We start from the raw sequence: 20,387 nt of genomic DNA, 5'->3' as shown, positions 1-20,387 counted from the left end.
GTCTCTCGAAAGGTATTTCCGGCTTTATCTTCGTTACCTGACAGCGCAATCTCCAAGCCCCCTCACTCTATCTTACAAACCATCTGAATCTTGGGTCCTAAGACCAGAAACATTCTTCTCTGATCGAAAAAAAGCTGCTACTGGAGGGAAGCGGGTTGCGGAAGAAAAGACTGTTGCTGTTCAAGTCCTCACGCCGGCAGTATATACCAACATTTTACAGCATACGGATGCGTTGACGGCATTTGACAGCCAACTTTGTGACTCCCCTGGACCTTCCAATGGCTCTTCACAGTGTCTTTGGGTCTCCAACCCAGCGGTCTGGAAGGATCTCCTGAATTCTACCACCCCCTATCTTCTCTCTGCTCCTGACAGCCCACAACCCGGGAGTTTGAGCTGTGAGATAAAGAAACGACTTATACTCTGGCTGCGGACGTCAGGCCCTCCGGGTTATACTTTCATGGACCATTTTGTCTATAACCACCTGGAACCAACCCTGCAGCAAGGCTACCAGTCGGCCTTCATTCGCTTTCTGATTGCGGAGCGCTTTGCCTTCTGGAAGCTTCACTCCGTTGTCTCCTTCTACTACTTGATTTTCCATGTTGCATCTGTCTGGATTTTGCTGCGGATGGTAGATCAATACATCAGCCCAGGTCTACGTCCAACTTGGGAGGACTTGGCAATTTGGTCTAGCATTTATGTTTGTTCCCATCGGGTCTTCCAGTTCGTGTCAGGCTTTTGCTAGGGAGATTCAGGGAATAGGCTACCTCAGCAAGAACTTCCCAATGAGCAAGTGTTGATAGTTCCTGACTTTGATTGATTTGGTAACCGAGTATCTGTGCCACCTTGGATGCCCTTGATACATACTGACTGACATGCGAATCCGTCATTTCCGCCAATGCCTAATTGAAAGGGATGAAATATGCTGGCGACCCGCCCCATTGACGGTGGATCTACCGACTTGTGGTGGTGATCGCTGCGTGACGATCCTCTTTTTGGCCCGCCATAGTTGGAGGGTAACATTCAGACATAACATACCACACACACCTCAGAGATATTGGTTTTGCATGACTCATGACGAAGCGTGCAAGTTCCCTCCTAGATCTCGCAAGTAGCCCTTGAGATATTCAATTCATCCGCTCAAGTCCTGGGGCCGTCTACTGCAGAGAGAAGTCGTTTCTTATTGAATGACAAAGTTTATTTTCTCCGTGTATGATGGCGTCGTCCCCCTTCCTGGGCCCCAAGCGCCCATTTGTGAAGACAATCATCATTGGTGCGGGTTTCTCTGGCCTGGCAATGGGCTGTAAGCTGAAGGCAGTTGCCAAATCCGATGATTTTGTCATCTACGACCAAGCCGATGGCGCAGGAGGAACTTGGTGGGCAAACAAATGTGAGTGTTCTTCGTGGACAGCGTTCTTCTCTCATCTGACAATGAACGCAGACCCTGGATGTGGCGTGGATATACCTGCTGTCCTCTACAGCTTGTCGTTTGCCCCAAATCCATCCTTTTCAAGGCTATTTCCCAAGCAAAAGGAAATTCTCCAGTACTTTAATGATGTTGCTGACAGGTTTGATGTGACGAGACACTTTTGCTTCAATATTCGCTGGGAAAGGGCGTACTGGCAAGATGAGTCCAGCACGTGGTTGGTCGAGATGAAGGACTTGACTTCGGGCCAAGCCTTTCAGCACGAGTGCTCTGTGCTCATTTCCGCCGTCGGGGGCGTGTCGATACCGAATATTCCGAAGCTGCAGGGGATGGACGGCTTCGAGGGAGACATCGTTCATACGGCTCGGTGGAAAGACGATCTAGCTCTGAAGAACAAAGATGTGGTTGTGATAGGGAACGGCTGTAAGTCGACTTACTGAGCCCCCCCCCCCCCCGGTGAAGAAGCCGAGCCTGACGGTGGAATCCAGCATCGGCATCTCAGCTCATCCCAACCATCATCAAAGATGCAAAGTCTGTCACGCAATTCATCCGGGTAAGCATCTCTGCGCTTGGACCATGTGCTGTTTTGGTCATTGAATGGATGCAGACTCCGCAACACTATATGAAGAGTCAAGATAGAGCTGTTGGCAGCCTGTGGACACTTCTTTTCCGCTTCGTTCCGGGTTTGCTCAGACTGATACGGGCTGCAACTTTTCTCTACTTGGAAACCAGCCATGCGCAGTTCAATCTGACCAGGTATGGAGCCGAGATGAGGGCCAAGTCACTTCAGTTAAGTGATCTCTATGTGAGAATGACCGCTCCAGGTGGGAATCCTGCAACTTCAAACCCCCACCCGTGCGTAGTAATCTAGCATCGTCTGACAGCTTCTGGAGTGAAATATTGGGGACTGCTGACGCCAGCTCACGATCTCGGGTGCAAGGTACAAACAAGTCTGTCCTATTCAGATATGGGAGCTTGATGTTGACAAGCAATCACAGAGAAGGGTCTTCGATAATGATAACTATCTCGAATGTCTGAATCGTGATAATATCCATCTTACTGATGACCCCATCATCGCTATTGAGCCTCGATCTGTGCTTACCAATTCTGGGCTCAGTTATCCTGCTGACACTATTGTAAGACTTGAAGTGTCTATCTACCCCCTAGACACACGTGAATACTGACCAAGACTCGAACATGGAAGGTATTCGCAACTGGCTTTTCTTTATCACAGTTTGATAGCTTGCTCGTTGGCCGATACGGATATACTCGTGAAATGCACAGGAAGACTTACGGGACTGTTGAGGCTTTCAAAACAGTTGCAATGGCAGGCTTTCCTAATTTCTTCTACATCTTGGGCCCTCATTCGGGAAAAGGGCACACTTCGACTTTGTACGCAGCGGAGAAGTATGTGCTCGAACCCCAGTCTCAGACACCCCATGCCTAACTTGCCTAGCTTCGTTGATTTGATCTTACGGGTCACGAAGCCAATTTTCGAGGGAAAGGCTTCTTCTGTGGAAGTCAAATTCGCAGCTGAACAGAGGTTTCACTTTGAGATACAAGGTGCCTTGAAAAACACAGTGTTCACCGGTTTATGTAACAGTGTGAGGGATTTAGTGGATTACCTGCCTGATAAGTGAGGTTAAAGCATTTACTAATACAGCCGACTTTGACTTTTAGTGGTATATTGATGGAAAGACTGGAAAGAACTGGTTCATCTATCCATGGAACTCTCTGATTCTGTGGTTCTCTACGCATTTCGGCGGCGGCAGTGATTGGACGTACAATGTAAGAAATCCATCATTTTGTTCTCATTGATCATCTGTTCATTAGAATGCTGATATATAATGATAGTACAATACCAGAACCAAGGCAAATGGTTTCCATTTTGGAATTCTCAGCGTCTCGACTACTGTAACCATCCTGCTTCTAGGGAGAATTCTTCTGGCGCTTGTCGGAACCAACAAGACATGATCGGCGACCTGGTGTAGCAGAAGCCCCGAGTTCTCTTGAAATAACAGATAGTGGTCAGAGAATTGAAATTGACTGTGTTTGAATGCCTCATTGGAGCTCCAAGTCCTTCCATTTCATGTCATTGGCTACTAACTACCAGTGAATCATCATACAAGGGCAGTTTTCAATCCTCAGCGCCAGGACGCTTACTTACCCTTGCGCTCAATCCCCAATTTAGCAGAACGGGCTCGTCGGTAAGCGGGAAATACAAGCCTTGGGGCTGTCTGAATGACAACAACCAGCACTCGACCATGTGGCTCTACCAGTTGCCGACGTGGAGAATACCTCGTCCTGTTTTGCAGGCTGTCTTGCAGAGCTTCGCTCTGCAAATAGCAGAATATTTATGGAACATGAATCAAATAGAAGTACACAGCCCTTATAAGTGCTGGCCTCCATCCCTAACTTTAAGATGTTATAAGGTGTACCTGATCTTCTGTCTATCCATCATGGTTGGCCTGAGGCATCTACTGGACAACCTCGCCGTCGCCGTTACAATCAGTACTAGTTTTATTATAAGCTATTTATTAACTTTGAACCTTGAAAGATTTATATTCAAAAGTTATAAATCTAAATTAGAGCTCTTCATAAAGAGATATGTTAAGAATTTAGCACTAGGCTAGCTCTAAGGGCCTTTTTAGCTACTCTTGATATTATCATAATACTGCTTACAGTAGTGGCTCACTCCTAGGAGGCCAGGATTCCCCTCTGCCTCAGGCTGGATTCGTCTCTTCTGGGCTATTCTACTATATCTAATTCTAGCCCTCATTATAGTACTTCTATATTCCTGATTGGAAGATCAATCACCGCGGTGATTGACTTAGTAAGCTGCCCCTCTAGCAGTATATAATTAGTCCAAGTATCTATGTAGTATCCTTCATCTCCTATACCCCTCCATCTCCCTCTATAAGATGTCAATCCCCCCCTCCGCCGAATACTACAATCTCGGCTCGTACCGCCGCTCCATCAGCGGCAACGAGGCCGCCAACGTCTGGTTCAACCGCGGCCTCGTCTGGTGCTACGCCTTCAACCATGCCGAAGCCTGGCGCTGCTTCGAGCAGGCCGTGCTGCACGACGAGACCTGCCCCATGGCGCACTGGGGCCTCGCCTACGCCGCAGGGCCAAACTACAACAAGCCGTGGCGATTGTTTGATGCCGCAGACCTCAGGCACACCATGAGCACGTGCCACGCCGCCGCCCGCCAGGCACATGACCTGCTGCTGCTCCTTCCCTCAACGTCCGTCACGCCCGTCGAACGAGCCTTGATTCTGGCCATGCAGAAGCGATTTCCCCCTGCCAGGGCGGGCGCTGGCAAGGCGGTTGAGGAGGAGGTCGACTATCCGGCCATCGATGCAGCGTACGCAGACGCCATGCAGGCCGTGTACGAGGAGTTTGGCGCGCAGGATCTCGACGTCGTGGCGCTGTACGCCGACGCGAGGATGTTCACGCACCAGCGCAAGATGTTCGACCTGAAGACCGGGCGTCCCATCGAGTCGTCGCCCGTGTACGAGGTGCAGGAGCTGTTCAACGAGGCGCTGGCGCGGGAAGGCGGGCTCGAACACCCGGGTTTGATCCATCTGTCGATTCATTTCTGGGAGATGTCGGCCACGCCCGCCGTGGCCCTGACGGCCGCCGACCGGCTGCGCAATCTGGTCCCCGACGCGGGCCATTTGCACCATATGCCGACCCATTTGGACATTCTGATCGGGGACTATCGCCGCTCCGTGGATAGTAACTTGGCGGCGACCATCGCAGACGACAAGTACCTGGCCCATCGGGGCGCCAAGAACATGTACAGCTTTTACCGCATGCACGACTACCACTCGCTCATCTACGCGGCGATGCTCTCCGGCCGGTACGCCGTTGCCGTCTCCGCCGTGGACCGCATGGAGGTCTCGCTGACCGATGACGTGCTGCGAGTGACCTCGCCGCCGCTCGCCGACTGGCTGGAGTTCTTCAAGAGCGTGCGTGTGCACGTGTATATTCGCTTTGGACGGTGGGAGGAGATCAAAGCTCTCCCTTTGCCAGAAGACCAGGAACTATACTGCGTGACAACCGCGGTCACACATTACGGCAAGGGTATTGCATACGCCGCGACGGGGGATCTCGTGCACGCAGACGAGGAACGAGTCAAATACCATGCCGCCGTGCAGCGCGTCCCGGCGTCCCGCATGGACTACCCGAACAAGATGCTGGACATCTTCAAGGTCGCCACCGCCATGCTGGACGGGGAGATCGAATATAGACGGGGAGAAGACTACACGGCCGCGTTTGCCCACCTCCGCACCGCGATCGAGCACGACGACGCCCTCCTCTACACCGAGCCGTGGGGGTGGATGGTCCCCACGCGCCATGCGTACGCTGCTCTCTCGCTCGAACAGGGCCTCGTCGAGCAGGCCGCTGCCGCGTACGCGGCCGACCTGGGGCTCGACCCGACCATCTCCCGCGCGCACCAGCATCCGAATAACGTCTGGGCCCTGCATGGGTACTACGAGTGTCTGACAAAACTGGGGAGACATGCCGAGGCGCAGATCATCAAGCCGCAGCTGGATGTCGCTTTACGAGTTGCCGACGTGGAGATTACCTCCTCCTGTTTTTGCAGGCTGTCTTGCGGAGCGAAGCTCTGCAAATAGTAGAATATTCAAAATATTCAATAGAATTGATTTGCACAGCTCTCAGCATCCGGACTTGGTACAAGTAGTAAGAAAGATGAAAGGTATTTTTAGATCACATGATAGTTATCACCTTAAGCTTATCGTAAATATCCTGGCTCTTCCACATCTCCTCTCTCACAATGGCTGCTTCTTGCTTCACTGGCCAACAGCTCGATAATGACCTGGTCATACTCATTGCTTCGCTTCTCAACGCTGCCAACGTCCCGAACATTCTCTGGGGCAATTATCTATTGACCATCTACGGAGTCCCCACGGTTGTTGACGTTAGTAGTCTTGAATATCCTCCTTTTTCTTGACTCACTACTGACTGGACAGGGAGTGTCTTTCATTGTACCCGATGAATCTATCGACATATCATTCTCCACTCTCTCCGAAGCCGGTTTTCTTCCTTGTTCGCAAGGTTTGGAATGCCAGCATTCGAATTCACCGTATTGCAAGCCATACAAGCATCTACATATAGACGACGAGCTTGAGGTCTCACTGTTCCGGGAGTCGGACCTACTCTGGGAATTTCCAGACCTCAAGTCTTCGCAATACACAGATCCGAACATCATCAGCGCGTCGGACGAGAGGCTACCGTCAGCTACACTGGGTCGCGGTCGAGGTCGCTTTCTATGCCCGAGCCCCGTCCGAATCCCGTCCCCCGTGAGATACTGTGAAGCTCTCATCTTTCTCCTCTGTCGAGATTACGAGACCGTCCGGCGGTCCTACTGGATGGCACTGTTGACGTATCTAGTAGAGTACGTTGATGGAATGGACATTTTTAACGAAGAAGACTTGAGAGACGGGTTCAGACAGTTTTATCACGCCTTGAAAATGGCTGACCCGGTGATGTTTTCGTTTCTGAAGGGTCTTCGAGAGACAGCATGATTATATTGTAGACTGCAGTATCATTTATATCTATATCAGACTATACTCATAACTCATTGATTGATACCAGACTAGTTGCAGAGCTTCGCTCTGTCTACCACTCTCTCTGCGAAGCCAAATGATCATTCCAAAAAACAACCCGCTCCAGACTCGCCGCCAGAGGCGTCTCCCCGCACGTCTCCCCCAGCGTCATAATAGTCTTGTCTGTACGAATAAAGTCCTCGCCCGGGTTCCCCGTCTTGATAAAGCCAGCCCAGTAGCTCGACATCGACTCGGCCACCTGCCTATCAGTCTCCGTCCACGGGTATCCATCCTGCGCGTCGAGGTTGTTCAGCGCATACGGAATCTCCGCGCTGTGGTACGCCCCGCGTGGCTCCCCCGGTGCATTCTTCATGTACGTGTACACGGAGCGGTCGACTTTCGCCTGGACCATCGGCGTAGGCTGCGTATTCTGGCTACTGCCCGTCGCTGCCGTCTTCGCCGGTGGCGCATGGTTGAAGAAGTATCCATACACGGGGCTCTTGGCGTGGGCATGGAACTTCTCCGCCCACCGCGCGACGGTTACACGCGAGTTATCGCGCGCTGCCTCGTTCCAAGCCTCGCGCGGCGTGACCGTCTCGGAAAGCGGATACAAGTGTAGGAACCGATCGGCTAGGACGCCGTATTTCTGCCGCGCGCACGACTCGTAGTCCGTCGCCGAAAAGGCTGGGTCCAGGTACGTGCCGCCTTCGTCGGAGTTGTGGCCCGTCATGATGGGCACGTCGGCCTGGATACCCTGGGCCAACGACTCGCCGTACGTCAGGGGAACCATGTACCCGTCGATACAGGGGCGCCAGAACGGCGGCGTACCCCACTGGCTGTCGTCGTTCTTGTTGTTCCCCTCCAGCAGGTGGGCGAGGTCCATCTGGCGCAGTTCGGTGATGTTGGCGGCTCCCTTTTCATGCACTGTCTCTTCACCCTGCGCCTCTGCCTTTGCTTTACTTCTGTACGCCGGCGAGAGTCCACTGAGTAAAGGGTCACACGGGTCCCGGAACCCAGACTGATTGATCGCCCCGCGGAAGAGACCGCGAGACAGCGGGCTCAACACATGCAGGCCTACCGATGCACCGCCGGCCGACTGGCCCGCGATCGTCACCTGGGCTGCATCCCCGCCAAACGCCGCAATGTTATCCCTTACCCAGCGCAACGCGGCCAGCTGGTCGAGCAGCCCGTAGTTTCCTGACGCGTTGTGGCCGGATTCTGCGCTCAGCTCGGGCGTCGCCAGCCACCCCAGGATTCCCAAACGGTAGTTGAGCGTGACCACGACGATCCCTTTAGATGCCAGACCGGTACCTTCAAAGGAGGCGTCAGACCCAGCACCGCTGGTGAACCGGCCTCCGTAGATCCAAACCAAGACGGGTAATTTTTGTGTCTTCGTCTCTCCTCCTTCTTCTGATCCAGGCGTCCACACGTTCAACGATAGACAATCCTCGCTCCAAGACATCGACCCGGCAGGAATCTGCGGACACACCGGTCCAAACTTGTCTGCCACGCGCACCCCTTCCCACGGCGCGGGGGGTTGCGGTTCACGCCATCGGTTCTCGCCGGCTGTCGAGGCTGCGTAGGGGATCCCGCGGTAGACGGTCACTCGCGCGTTGTGCTCCGAGGGGACACCCTGGACGAGGCCTGTAGCGATACGCACGGTCATTTTGGTAGAGCAGTGTAGAGCAGTGTAGGGGACTGTACTGTAGAGATAGAGAAGGAGGTAGTATAAATACTGCCAGGAACTAGTCCGTAAGCAGAAGTCTACCCCGGCAGATCACGTGGCTCGCGTAAAGCCTGTTACGCGAGATCTCCGATGTCCGATGTCCGATGTCCGAGTAGCGGAGGACCTCCGCCGAGCCAGAGAAGACAGTAGTTATTTATGATTATCGTCAGTTATACTCTTACAATAAATATTCCCTAGTACATTCAAGTTTATACATTAGTAAAGTATAAGATCCAATCAGTTGCATAGATTGCAGCCGGAAACCCCAAGAACAGCGGGATGTGTTGAGCTCATCCCGACATTTATCGGCATTCCGCTGATTTGCTGATTAGATAGTAGATATGAGATTGATATTATGATGAAAACATAAATTTATGGTATTGTCTATCTATATAATGTCTATCTACTCCTTCAAAAACTCCTCGAGCGAATCCACAATAAACTAGGAATTAGCATAGAAGACTTAGGGTTTTAGGGTTAGGGTTTAGGGTTTAGGGTTTTACCTGATGGTCTTGCACGTCCGGCAGCCCCGAGACGACCAGCGCTCCGACGGGGGTAGAACAGTTGGTGAGGCGAATAGGGAAGCCTATAAGACAATATAAGAATAATAAACAGAATAATAGATAGAGAACTTACCACCCCCATTCACCACATGTTCCTGCTGGAACAGACCCATCTTCTCTGTCGGCCAGCCCATCATGGCAGCACTAAGAATCAGTCAGTATTCTTTTATTTCTCTCATGTCATATTTTGACAAAGAATGAAGAAAAAAAGAAGAAAAAAAGAAAACGTACAAAGCTTTAGCACCATAGGTTGATCCGCCATGATGCTCGACAACCCGCGCCTTACCCTCAATCTGGTAGGCGATGCCGGCGCCCAACCGGTCGGGATTGCCCGCCACAGCGGCGAAGAGCACAAAGGGACATCCCGGGCGGGCGGGAAAGGAGCGGATCTGGATGTACAGGGCCTGCGAAGGGTCATGCAGGCGGACGAAGCGGGCGCGAAGGAACTCTCCCAGTCGGTAGGCTAACAATTAGAAAAGAAAAAAAAAAAGGAGTAAAGAAGAGAAAATGAGGTACCTACCAATTTCCGCGTTGAATTCAGGAAACCGGAGCCGTTTCTCGCAGTCGGCGATGTACGCTGTCAGCGCTGGGTCGGTGAGCTCAAAGTCGGATGCTTTCATTGTGGAATAGTGTATATAGACAAGTATGATATCTTAATATGTACTTCTGTCCTTGTAGTAGAAGTTTATATATAGTTGAGTGAAGATTTGGGCTGGGATTATCAGCCCCCGCCGGAACCGGAGCTGGAGCCGATCCAGCCGAGACTGGGGAATTAACCGTAACCCCGCATATCCGGAGTATTTACCGTACGGAGTAGTAGTTATACCTAATATCAGGTGCAATATTACCTAACGGTACCAGGTAGGGTAATAAATAAATAGAACGTGGTATATTTATCCGGAGTATGAGTACTTCTTATGCTAGTAGTAACTATTCAGTATAGATAGCACTCATCTGTACCCTCTTCTACATAAATGTCTGACTCGAGTCCTCCACGCGCTTCCAAGCAAGAGGCCAAGGCGAAGCGATCACGAACAGGTATGCTGAATACTACCAAGTATAATAAGTATGATATAGTATACTAGGATACTATATTAATGCTTCTAGGATGTCTGACCTGCCGAACTCGCAAGGTATGAGTCTATCGAAATTATTATCACCATCCTGGATCAAGCGTTTATCTTGTAGATCAAATGCGATGAAACTCCTGGCCGGTGTTCCAATTGCTCAAGGGTGATGCTTGAATGTCGGTGGCCAGAGCAAGATCTGCCTTCCCATGTAACAAGTATGTTTTTCTCAATTTTTCCCCCATTTATTTATTTTTGAATAGCATCCCGCCCACGCCTCGCTGCATGCAACAACTGTCGTATAGCCCGGTCCCGGTGCTCGCGAGACCGGCCCTGTGAGCGGTGCCGGGATCAGGCCTTGTCCTGTGAGGATGTGCCTGAACCGGCTTTGCCTACAACAACAGCCACAACAGCCACAACAACAGCTACAAAAACACCCAAAAACCTCCTGGCAACAGATGGAATCGACGACTCCGTGCTGAACAACCATCTGGAGGCCTTCTTCACGCGCGTCTACCCATGTCAAGCCAACGCCTTTATCCACCGCGCCTCGCTGCTGCGCGACATCCACGCCGGCCGCGCCAAACGAGCCCTCCTGCTGGCCCTGTGTGCGACCTCGGCGCGGTTCCTGCCTGATCCGCCGGTCGGGAGGGAGTGTGGATGGGCGCGTGAGGCGAAGGCGCTGCTGATCCTCGTCGGTGAGACGGACGTGCAGACCGTCGCGGCGTTGCTGTTGATGGCGAAACATGACATCCACTGCGGTCGGTTCGGGTCTGCCTGGATGCTGGCGGCGATGGCGACTCGTGCTGCTCTAGCGTTGGGTCTTCACCGTGATACTAGCTCTTCCTCTTCCTCTTCTTCTTCTCCAGAGGATTTGAACGAGCTAGATCCAGCGGTATTGTTTGTCGAGCAGGAGACGCGACGACGGTTGTTCTGGGCATGTTACACTCTGGATCGAATGATGGCGACAGGACAGTCGGACCTGATGATTGTCCAGCCGGACCTGGTGGTGAACCTGCCCTTGCCTTGTGAAGAACATAGCTTCCAGCTGGGTATTACGTGTCAGACGCCGTGTCTGGTGCTGAGAGACAAGCAGAGGGAGGAGAAGAATAACGACGGGCCTTCTAGAGAGGCAGGCCCAGGCCTAGTGACCAGCATATTTGGCCAGTACGTACAACTGATGACTCTACGGTCCAGTATCCTCCGGTATACACGACACACTGCTAAGAATACGACCGTCGACGAGCTTGCTCCCTGGGAGCCCGGATCCCAGTGGGCGCAGTGGGAAGCCCGCCTGCACGCCTGGCGAGGATCTCTCCCTGCGCAGTGCCAGCTACGCCCAGACACAATCTACGCCCGACAGGCACAACACCAGCTCGTCCCGCTGATGATGCTGCACGTCTGGTTTGACCAGTGCATGGCCGATCTCTACCGAATGATGCTCCCCGGGTTTCCAGAGTCGCTGTCCGCTGATCTCCTACTCGCCGCGCCCGCGGGATGGGTCGAGCAACACCAGACGGCGTGTGTGCGGCATTCTCGTGGCATCCTCCATACCCTTACCACGGTGGCGCGCCATGTCGATCTCACCCGCTTACCGTTTCTAGACGCCAGTCTGCCCAGTTGTGTGTTTGAGAGTATGCGTGTTCAGCTGCAGGCCCTCTATATGCTGCCGTCTGAGGCCCGGCCTGCTGCTCTCACTGACGCCAAGCGTGGATTCGATGCTCTGATGATTGTCGTCAATGGCATGGCGAGGTTTTTTCGTCAGGCACAGTGGTTGGTAGGTCTCTACATACTCTCTCTCTCTCTCTCTCTCTCTCTCTCTCTCTCTCTCTCTCTCTCTACTCTAGAAATCTGCTGATTTCTAGCTTCATGAGATGCGAAATATGCTTAGCCGATATGGTATTCCAATTCAACAGGAGGAATCACCGTCAGTCATTCTTTTATCTCTTCTTTTTTCCAGTTTTCCCTAGCTGACATCATTAGCGACACTCCGGTAGAAGGTCAGGACCACCCGTGGCAACGACGCATCCAGCAGCTCAAACAGGGTTTGCCGGATATCCCACCCTCCCCGGAGAGCCAACAGGCCTTGCTGCACAACAGCTTACTGTCTTTTGACTCGCCGGACATGTATCTCGAGGTGACTAACTTGCTGGAGATGCAGGGTATCACTGATGAGTGATGTTGTAATAAGAATACGATAGCTATTCAAATATTAGGATAACATTGTATTATATATTATGCTATAATTGGAATATTTACTCTTCGTAGTATCTCACTACAGTCTATACTATAGATGATTATTGTAGGAAGATATAGCAGCCTCAGGCATCTACACTCTCAGGCACCCAGACATTCAGGCATAAAGGCATAAACAGTCTCACGTGAGCTGACGTATGAGCTCCAATTAGTCATTAATAAGTGGATCCGATCTCGTGGCCGCGGATCGGATATCACGTGCCTGTTGTGCCAAGACCACGTCGCCCGAAACCAGGCAGCTTCGCCGTGTCCCATTGTGATTGTCAATCCCCTCAGATCGACTGCATCTGTTCCAGAGATATCTATCTCGCGCTCGAGCGTCTCAGCTGAATCTATGAGCCGGTCGAATCAGCCTGGCATTGTTCGTGGCAGCTTCTAGATCGTGTATGTTCCGCTCCGACCAGCTTCTGCTATCCTCAAACTAACCCCGAAAGTAAAAGCCAACTAACGCCGTTGGTTTCAAGAACGCCCACGATGCGGTTCTCCGACCTGTCCTCCTCCTCCGTGTTTGCCTCCCTCCTGCTCACTCTTCCCTCGTTATCCGCTGCCTTCTATCTGCCTGGTGTCGTCCCGACGTCGTACGATGAAGGCCAGGTTGTGCCGCTGTACGTCAACCGTCTCACCCCGGGGTTAGCACGACAGGACGACCAGCTTCACTCGGTGCTATCCTACGATTACTACCATCCGGCATTCCATCTGTGCCGGCCGAAAGACGGACCTCAAGATGTCCGGGAATCGTTGGGCAGCATTCTGTTCGGCGACCGGATCCGCACCTCCCCCTTTGAACTGCACATGGCCAAGAACGAGACCTGCAAGGCCGTCTGCGAACCGGTCACCTTCGACTCACGAAGCGCCATGTTCACCAACCGGCGGATCGTCCAGGGCTACAACATCAACTGGCTGGTGGATGGCCTGCCCGCGGCGCAACTCAACCTGGACTCCATCACCAACACGCAGTTCTACAGCCCTGGCTTTGCCCTGGGGTCGATCCACGAGAGCGGCCAGCCCGTCCTGCACAACCACTTCAATATCCTGATCGACTACCACCACGTTGGCCTCGGCTCCAAGGACAAGTACCGGGTCGTCGGCGTGCTCGTCCAGCCCGAATCTCGCCTGCGTTCGACCGCTCTGTCCGATGGCTCGGCCGAGTGCGGCGACGACGGCGACACCACCCCCATGGTTCTGGCCGAGGATGGCGAAACCGTCGTCTCCTGGACTTATAGTGTTTACTGGCGCGAGTCGCCCACCGCCTGGGCAACCCGCTGGGACAAGTACTTGCACGTCTACGACCCCAAGATTCACTGGTTCTCTCTCATCAACTCGGCGGTCTTTGTCGTGTTTTTGGTCGGCATGGTCAGCATGATCCTTTTGCGCGCGCTGAAGAAGGACATCGCCCGCTACAACCGGTTGGACGTCATGACCCTGGACGATCTCGATGGAACGTCTGCCGCAATCGAAGACGGCATCCAGGAGGACTCGGGCTGGAAATTAGTCCACGGCGACGTCTTCCGCTGCCCTCAATCCCCTCTCCTGCTCAGTGTTCTCCTGGGCAATGGCGCCCAGCTGTTCATGATGACTGGTGTGACTGTTGGTAGGTACCTCCTTTCTTTCTTTTTTTTTTTTTCTTTTCGTTTTGTTAATGTACAGCCTTCGCTCTCCTTGGTCTCCTCTCTCCCGCCAACCGCGGGTTCCTGGCCACCGCTATTCTGTTGATTTATACCTTGTTCGGCTTCATCGGCGGTTATGTCTCCTCTCGCGCCTACAAGTCCTTTGGCGGAGAAGCCTGGAAACGCAACATCCTCTTGACCCCGCTCCTGATCCCGGGTTTCATCTTCGCCGTCTTCTTCCTGCTGAACCTGTTTGTCTGGGCTCAGGGCTCCAGCGGTGCCGTGCCTTTTACGACCATGCTTGCCCTGGTTGCCATCTGGTTTGTCATCAGTGTCCCCTTGAGCGTGGCGGGTAGCTGGTTAGGCTTCAAGCAACGGGTATTCTCTCTTTCTGCCATTTCTGTCTACTCTACTAACTATCCACAGGCTCTTGAAGGACCTACCAAAACGAACCAGATTCCGCGCCAAATCCCTCCCATGAGCGGGACTCTGCGTCCGATCCCCTCGCTATTTCTCACCGGCATCCTTCCCTTTGCCGCCATTTTTGTCGAGCTGTACTTCATCATGAACTCCCTGTGGACCAACAAGATCTACTACATGTTTGGCTTCCTCTTCGTCTGCTACGGCCTCATGATCATCACCTCCGCCACGACGACCATCCTGTTGGTCTATTTCCTGCTCTGTGCCGAGAACTACCGCTGGCACTGGCGTGCCTTTGCCGGCGCGGGCATGACTGGCGGCTATGTCTTTATCAACGCTCTCATCTTCTGGGCTACCCGCGTCAGCTTCGGCGGGTTGACTGGCGCCGTCCTTTATGTTGGATACTCTGCCTTGATCGGATTCCTTGTTTTCGTCCTCACCGGTATCTCTCTCTCTCTCTTCCTTTCTCTCTCTCTCTCTCTGTGCCACACTCACTCACTCACTCTTCTAAAATAGGTTCTATCGGTTTCTTCTCCAGTTGGGCCTTTGTGCACCGCATCTATGGCTCGATCAAGGTTGACTAGAGAGATTAACTCTCGCCCTCCCCATGACAAACGCTGTGGGAAACTATTCCGTTGATTAAAAAGCTGCAACTCGACCGCGTGTATTAGTGAGTTGAGGCATCGCCATGCCTCCTGGATGCTGTAGACTGGAGTTCGTTTGTTCTATTGATTCCAGATATCCTTTTGCATAGTCGAGGCGACTCTTGTATTGTATATAGACCATGATCACCTAGTATTCTTCTATTCTCTCCAACATTGTCTCTTTAATACATCGAATCTCCTCTAGTTTATACAGCGACTGTATCCACGAATAAAACTGGCGGAAGTGGAGAATTGGTAATTCGTGATTAGTGATCATCTCCGTCCATGACTACAAAACAGTCAAGAGTCTCCCCTCCTCGCCGAATGATTAGTGATCGTCTCCCTTGCGTGTCATCAGATATATTTCGAAATAAATTAAATTAAATTAGAAAAGAGGACTCCATGTCGACTGATTCGACGGCAGGGTGGCCGACGGCCTATTCTCCTCCACTGGATACGCAGACCGAGTGGCCGATGAAGGTCGGGATACTAAATGCTCAAAAGAGAATGTGAATAGCTGATTAGAATAGCCTCCAGGTGAGAAACCTGCAAAGGTACCGCCGAAGAAACGAGGCCGTCCCCGTATGGCGGTGGACAAAGATGGCGCCGAGGTAAGCAATAGTACTCATCATGAAGTGATCTGTTAGATGTTTCATCCGCTGATTGAGGATAGAAACGTCGAGTCCAGGTCCGGTTGGCACAGCGGGCGTATCGGGATCGCAAAGAAAACACCATGGCGCAGCTCCGAGAGCGCGTGGCGAAGCTCGAGTCCGGGATCGAAGAGCTCAGCAAGTCGTTTCTGAGCTTCAGCGAGCTTCTCCTCACCGACGGGGTCCTCAAGAGCCATCCGGCCGCTGCTCGCGAGCTGAAACATATCACGCGTCTGTGTGTGTCGCTTGCCAGCTCCGGTAGTCAAGACTCGGAGAGGACAGACGAAGTGGATGAAGAGGTGCAGGAGGTGCATGAAGAGGTGCAAGAGGCGCACGATCTGCACAATCTGCACGAAGAACCGACTATAGTTTCATCCGACTCACAAGAATCATCCCCCAACGAGGTGAGCCCGGGAAGTACGGAAATCATGAGGCTTCCTGCCGAGGGACTGCCGTTGAACATCCTCCCCTCGATGTACGCGATGAATCTGAGCCGAAAACCGCGGCCGGTGTTCCAATTCTCAGACTCGTGGATCGATCTGGTCATGGCCAAGCAAACATTCTGCGGTCTCTCGATACTGCCCGTCTACCTGGAAGACAAGAAGGACTACTGGTCGCAGCTGTCGTACTTCCCCTTTGCCCGCCGCCTCCTCTACATGTGCACCAAGTACGGCTACGAACTGCTGACCGAGCCCGTTCTCCGCATGGACGCCGTCGCCCGGCTGGTTCCCCCCGGGTTCACAGAGCAGGAGCGCCAGCGAGTGACCACGCTCTTCAAGGATGTCTTGGGTCTGGAACCCTGCCTGGTGATCGAGGCCCAGGTCGAACGGTACTACGCGCAGAACCTACCGGAGAAGGCAGACGCTGAGATCCGCCTGCGACAGTTCATGCAGACCCGCGAGCTGCTCGTCCAGCCCGACCACGCCGACTCCATGCTCGACGTCTATGCTGTCGACAAGTTCCTGCGCGCAAAGGACATGTACGTCGACGAGCGTACGTATACCGTGCCCCTTCCTGAGACTGCGGGCGTCTCCTTCCCGCCACATGTGGGCATTGGACTTCTCCCGTTGAGCTTGCAACAGCCGGTTTTTTATGTCCAGACTTTTATCCAGAGTGGGTTCTCTTTTTTCTCTTTTCTACTTCAATTCCAGTACAGACATTGACTTCTCTAGTGCTGGCTCATGTGGGCACCTGTATCGATGAAGCCCCGGCTTTCCGACGGCTGGACGTCGAGCTCGCTTATGAATTCGCCATTTCCAGGAATACAGGCAGTTTACTCTGACCTGCTGACGTTCCTCTTCTAATAGTTTATGAAGAAGAAAGTTGAAATTGCTGTCTACCTGGTTAAGTTGACTAGGTCTTACTCATAGGGCAATAATATAGTGAGGGTTACTTAGAGGATAATAATAATATAACTTCAACAACTATAGAGACTGGGCAGGGCCGGAACCGGAGGTGTGCCTTAGGCTAACTGTTTATTTTAAGCTTAACATAAACTAATCACTTGATAGTGATGCTATTATATAAATACCTAGCTAGGTGCCAAGGTATCCAACTATGAGTTTAATTATATTCAAAGAACAAGAAGAATACTATGAAGAAAAAGATGGGGAAAACCCAGAATTAGACCCTGTTCATAATTTCTTATAGTCACCCTTAGATCTACCTAGGAAGAGTCATGGCAAATATCTTCACTAAAGGCCTAAGTGATGGCTTCATAGTGACATATATAGAATTAGAGAGGTGTAGAAGAAGGTGTTAATGGAATTGCTTATAGTAGGGAGTAAGTGAATGCCAGGCAGCAGACCCCAAACCAAAGGCTATACTCGAGCATCCAGGCTGCATCCAGCTATCTTATGAGCCCAGCTCTTTCCTTTCTCGAGTCTGTCGAGTCTGAAACTGCTTTGAAATGGTTGATAGTGGCTTTTCTATAGCAGAGTTACATCGCAGACAGCAATACTTCCAAGTTGAACTTGTATAAAATCTCCAAAAAGACCCCAAAGTCCAACTCAAATAATGCTTTGACACAAAAGTGCCTTGCCTGACCTCACTGTGACACCCACACTTCTGTCTATTGGACGCTGGAAGACAAGATGGCCGGTCTACCCTCCCTTACACCGAGAGTTTCCCCTTCAAAGTCCTCCTCGCCCCGTCGGAAACCACTTCAAGGTCTATTTGAAGGTCTAGAACTCCCTCACACGCTGGACCGTCCCCATACCATGGAATCTGTGATTTCAACCACCTTTAAGCGCAACGGCTGGCCGAACTGGACCCGATCGATCTCCAAAGGGACATCGGCTGAGAGCGCACCACTTTCATTCACCATACAGATGGACTCAAAAACACGTGCCTATCTACAGATAGGAGACGAAACGCCAGAAGAGCTATTCAAGAAGACAGCGGGGTTCTTCGACACGATACAAAAGAAGCTGGACGAGAAGGGAGAGGATGGCGTACGCATCGTGACTGAGACTCTGACCCGGCATCTTGGGAACGTCATCTTCGGTAGTAATTACATCGAAAGAGCTGGGCTCAACTTGGACGAAACTATCAAGATTTGTGAAAGGGTCTTTCGAGGGGAGGTTGTTGACGCTAATGAGATTCCTGAACGGTTAGTGCAGTGTTATATTCTCCCAATTTTACACGAACTGGCGAACTGGCGACTTACTGACATATGTACAATGGAAACAGATCCACCGAGTACGAAAAGAGGCTTGTTGGTGCTATCCGGTCGAAGCTTCACGTTTCTCATATTGTCCGCAGTCGACGGGAAGTGGTCCAGCATGCTCTCGCGCTCCAACACATTGTCACTGAGATGGTGGCCAGAGATAAACCTCTTTCGGAGGATATCATTCTGACCACACACCGCATCCTAACAGAGAAGATTGATACCCCGGGGGGGGCTTCCTGGCGAGAGTATTCAGGCAAATACAGATCCATCCCCGTTCATGCCGGCTCCACCAATTTCGTTGCGCCCAAGTTCATCCACAAAAAAATGCAGGAGTTAATTCATGACTACAACGATGATGTTCTCAAAGCCGAGACAACCCAGACTCTTGATCCTTTCGCCATGGCAGCAAAGTACTGCAACGATTTTGTCATGATCCACCCTTTTCAGGATGGGAACGGACGCATGTGCCGTCTGATTCTAAACGCCATCTTGCTCAAGTACGCGGGGGTAGCCATTTGCTTGGGCGAGCACGATGAGAGCCGAGAAGAGTATCTAAACATTCAGCGAAGAATTGGCGAGCGCATGGAAGGCTCGGGTGAGCTGGCTGCCCTGGTTCTGAAGAAGGCAATGGGGAGATATCGGACCTTGAAACAAAAGCTTACTGGCAAAGGCGAGCGCAAGGCATAGCAGAATCAGAGTCTCTCTACATCTCAAACAAAGATACCCTGTTCATAGAATAAGAACAGTTCTCTTTATTTTGGAATGTAAACAAACTTTCAACTCTAGGAGAGATTGACAAAGTCTAGATAAATGGGCTTCAGTAACTCCATCTTAAGCACTTACTCATATCCCCTTATCTAGATAGTCAATGGCGGCGCCCTGTCTCACTAGAACTTTGGAGCTACCAGCCTCTAATCCTTCATGGGAAATGGCAGAGATGGTAATACCATTGACTTATCACTTGCCAAAGCTGAATGGAACAATATGGTCGCTTAGAGCCATGCATAGAGGACCTCAGAAGCTGCCCCTGCTTTTGCTTTGTTCACATCAAGGAAGCATAGAAAAATACATTTTTAGTTATCAGTCAAACCAACCGTCGCCAACGGTGGCTTCATTCGCTTAACACACTCTTGATTATTGGAGAAGGTAGACGATAATATGGCAGGGATTCTCCGAATGCCATTCAGCCTAGGTACCGAGAAAGAAGTGGTGGTTAGAGTATATTTCTCTTGTACTCATGATAGGATCGACATATAAAACAATTCAAGTCAGACTTACTGCTCTAGCATCCAGAATCTCGGACATCAGAAGAGCTGGAACGCTGGAAAGGTTGCCTATTCAGTGAATGTAGTGGTCAAATTTACGAGTGAAGCCAAAAGAACCATTCTCAAATGACTCTTATCACTCTCTTCACTCGCCTCGCTCTTCCGCCAGTCACTGTGTTTCTGGTAGTATCCTCAGGTCGTTCCAGTGCAACTTCCACTCTAGCATCCGATCGAGGATTCCTCGTGGACTGGTGCTCTGAGATGGACCTTTCTAGTCTCTCAGAGACGCTCGCAGGAAATATTGTCGTTTGCCACGTTGTCGTTGAAGCAGAGTGGAATAGAGGAAGAAGAGAAGAAGAAATAATCAAGGAGAAAGTGAAGATGACCTTCTTCGGACTAGTCCCAATTAGGAAGGCATGTCTGGTTTTCTTTATAACTACTATATAAAGTCCTAGGGGGCATCTGCCTTGATTCTGAGGGAATTATCTTCTAGGAGAAACCATGATACTATACGCAGGT

The 20,387-nt window shown here is 51.6% G+C and overlaps 9 protein-coding genes across 9 annotated transcripts; 7 read left to right on the top strand and 2 right to left on the bottom strand.

The window, feature by feature from the left end:
* The first annotated feature begins 1,115 nt into the window (after positions 1-1,115).
* Positions 1,116-3,542, top strand: ASPZODRAFT_1104154 (hypothetical protein). Its single transcript, XM_022720995.1, has 10 exons — positions 1,116-1,387; positions 1,439-1,846; positions 1,912-1,976; positions 2,031-2,247; positions 2,317-2,363; positions 2,422-2,559; positions 2,628-2,830; positions 2,880-3,027; positions 3,104-3,211; positions 3,278-3,542. The coding sequence occupies exons 1-10, from the start codon at positions 1,210-1,212 to the stop codon at positions 3,395-3,397; spliced, it is 1,632 nt and encodes a 543-aa protein (XP_022584601.1). The 5' UTR covers positions 1,116-1,209; the 3' UTR covers positions 3,398-3,542.
* Positions 3,543-4,344: 802 nt separating this feature from the next.
* Positions 4,345-6,105, top strand: ASPZODRAFT_157068 (hypothetical protein; the record flags this gene model as incomplete). Its single annotated transcript, XM_022726295.1, has 1 exon — positions 4,345-6,105. The coding sequence occupies one exon, from the start codon at positions 4,345-4,347 to the stop codon at positions 6,064-6,066; it is 1,722 nt and encodes a 573-aa protein (XP_022584600.1). The 3' UTR covers positions 6,067-6,105.
* A 104-nt stretch (positions 6,106-6,209) lies between these two features.
* ASPZODRAFT_1104119 (hypothetical protein) lies at positions 6,210-7,122 on the top strand. The gene is made up of 2 exons (XM_022720994.1): positions 6,210-6,371; positions 6,424-7,122. Exons 1-2 carry the CDS (start codon positions 6,228-6,230, stop codon positions 6,976-6,978), a joined length of 699 nt encoding a protein of 232 aa, XP_022584599.1. The 5' UTR covers positions 6,210-6,227; the 3' UTR covers positions 6,979-7,122.
* Positions 6,588-8,707, bottom strand: ASPZODRAFT_128698 (hypothetical protein). The gene has a single exon (XM_022722094.1). It carries the CDS (start codon positions 8,663-8,665, stop codon positions 7,073-7,075), a length of 1,593 nt encoding a protein of 530 aa, XP_022584598.1. The 5' UTR covers positions 8,666-8,707; the 3' UTR covers positions 6,588-7,072.
* A 421-nt stretch (positions 8,708-9,128) lies between these two features.
* On the bottom strand, positions 9,129-9,969 carry ASPZODRAFT_164101 (hypothetical protein; the record flags this gene model as incomplete). Its single annotated transcript, XM_022726659.1, has 5 exons — positions 9,809-9,969; positions 9,520-9,751; positions 9,362-9,432; positions 9,229-9,311; positions 9,129-9,167 (listed from the first exon to the last, which is right to left on the bottom strand). Exons 1-5 carry the CDS (start codon positions 9,906-9,908, stop codon positions 9,129-9,131), a joined length of 525 nt encoding a protein of 174 aa, XP_022584597.1. The 5' UTR covers positions 9,909-9,969.
* Positions 9,970-10,262: 293 nt separating this feature from the next.
* On the top strand, positions 10,263-12,534 carry ASPZODRAFT_13184 (hypothetical protein; the record flags this gene model as incomplete). Its single annotated transcript, XM_022722853.1, has 6 exons — positions 10,263-10,326; positions 10,396-10,421; positions 10,477-10,573; positions 10,661-12,132; positions 12,221-12,282; positions 12,339-12,534. The coding sequence occupies 6 exons, from the start codon at positions 10,263-10,265 to the stop codon at positions 12,532-12,534; spliced, it is 1,917 nt and encodes a 638-aa protein (XP_022584596.1).
* Positions 12,535-12,875: 341 nt separating this feature from the next.
* On the top strand, positions 12,876-15,482 carry ASPZODRAFT_89909 (hypothetical protein). The gene is made up of 5 exons (XM_022730375.1): positions 12,876-12,995; positions 13,046-14,202; positions 14,259-14,596; positions 14,645-15,080; positions 15,155-15,482. Exons 2-5 carry the CDS (start codon positions 13,086-13,088, stop codon positions 15,220-15,222), a joined length of 1,959 nt encoding a protein of 652 aa, XP_022584595.1. The 5' UTR covers positions 12,876-12,995; positions 13,046-13,085; the 3' UTR covers positions 15,223-15,482.
* A 143-nt stretch (positions 15,483-15,625) lies between these two features.
* ASPZODRAFT_128696 (hypothetical protein) lies at positions 15,626-17,387 on the top strand. The gene is made up of 4 exons (XM_022722093.1): positions 15,626-15,762; positions 15,813-15,893; positions 15,956-17,045; positions 17,105-17,387. The coding sequence occupies exons 1-4, from the start codon at positions 15,685-15,687 to the stop codon at positions 17,212-17,214; spliced, it is 1,359 nt and encodes a 452-aa protein (XP_022584594.1). The 5' UTR covers positions 15,626-15,684; the 3' UTR covers positions 17,215-17,387.
* Positions 17,388-18,262: 875 nt separating this feature from the next.
* On the top strand, positions 18,263-19,290 carry ASPZODRAFT_89908 (hypothetical protein; the record flags this gene model as incomplete). Its single annotated transcript, XM_022730374.1, has 2 exons — positions 18,263-18,517; positions 18,670-19,290. The coding sequence occupies 2 exons, from the start codon at positions 18,263-18,265 to the stop codon at positions 19,288-19,290; spliced, it is 876 nt and encodes a 291-aa protein (XP_022584593.1).
* Between the last annotated feature and the right edge of the window lie 1,097 nt (positions 19,291-20,387).

This window comes from Penicilliopsis zonata (assembly GCF_001890105.1).
Source record: "Penicilliopsis zonata CBS 506.65 unplaced genomic scaffold ASPZOscaffold_2, whole genome shotgun sequence".
Taxonomy (NCBI): Eukaryota; Fungi; Ascomycota; class Eurotiomycetes; order Eurotiales; family Aspergillaceae; genus Penicilliopsis; species Penicilliopsis zonata.
The sequence above is the reverse complement of the archived record's forward strand: the minus strand, read 5'-3'. Positions and strand labels throughout refer to the sequence as shown.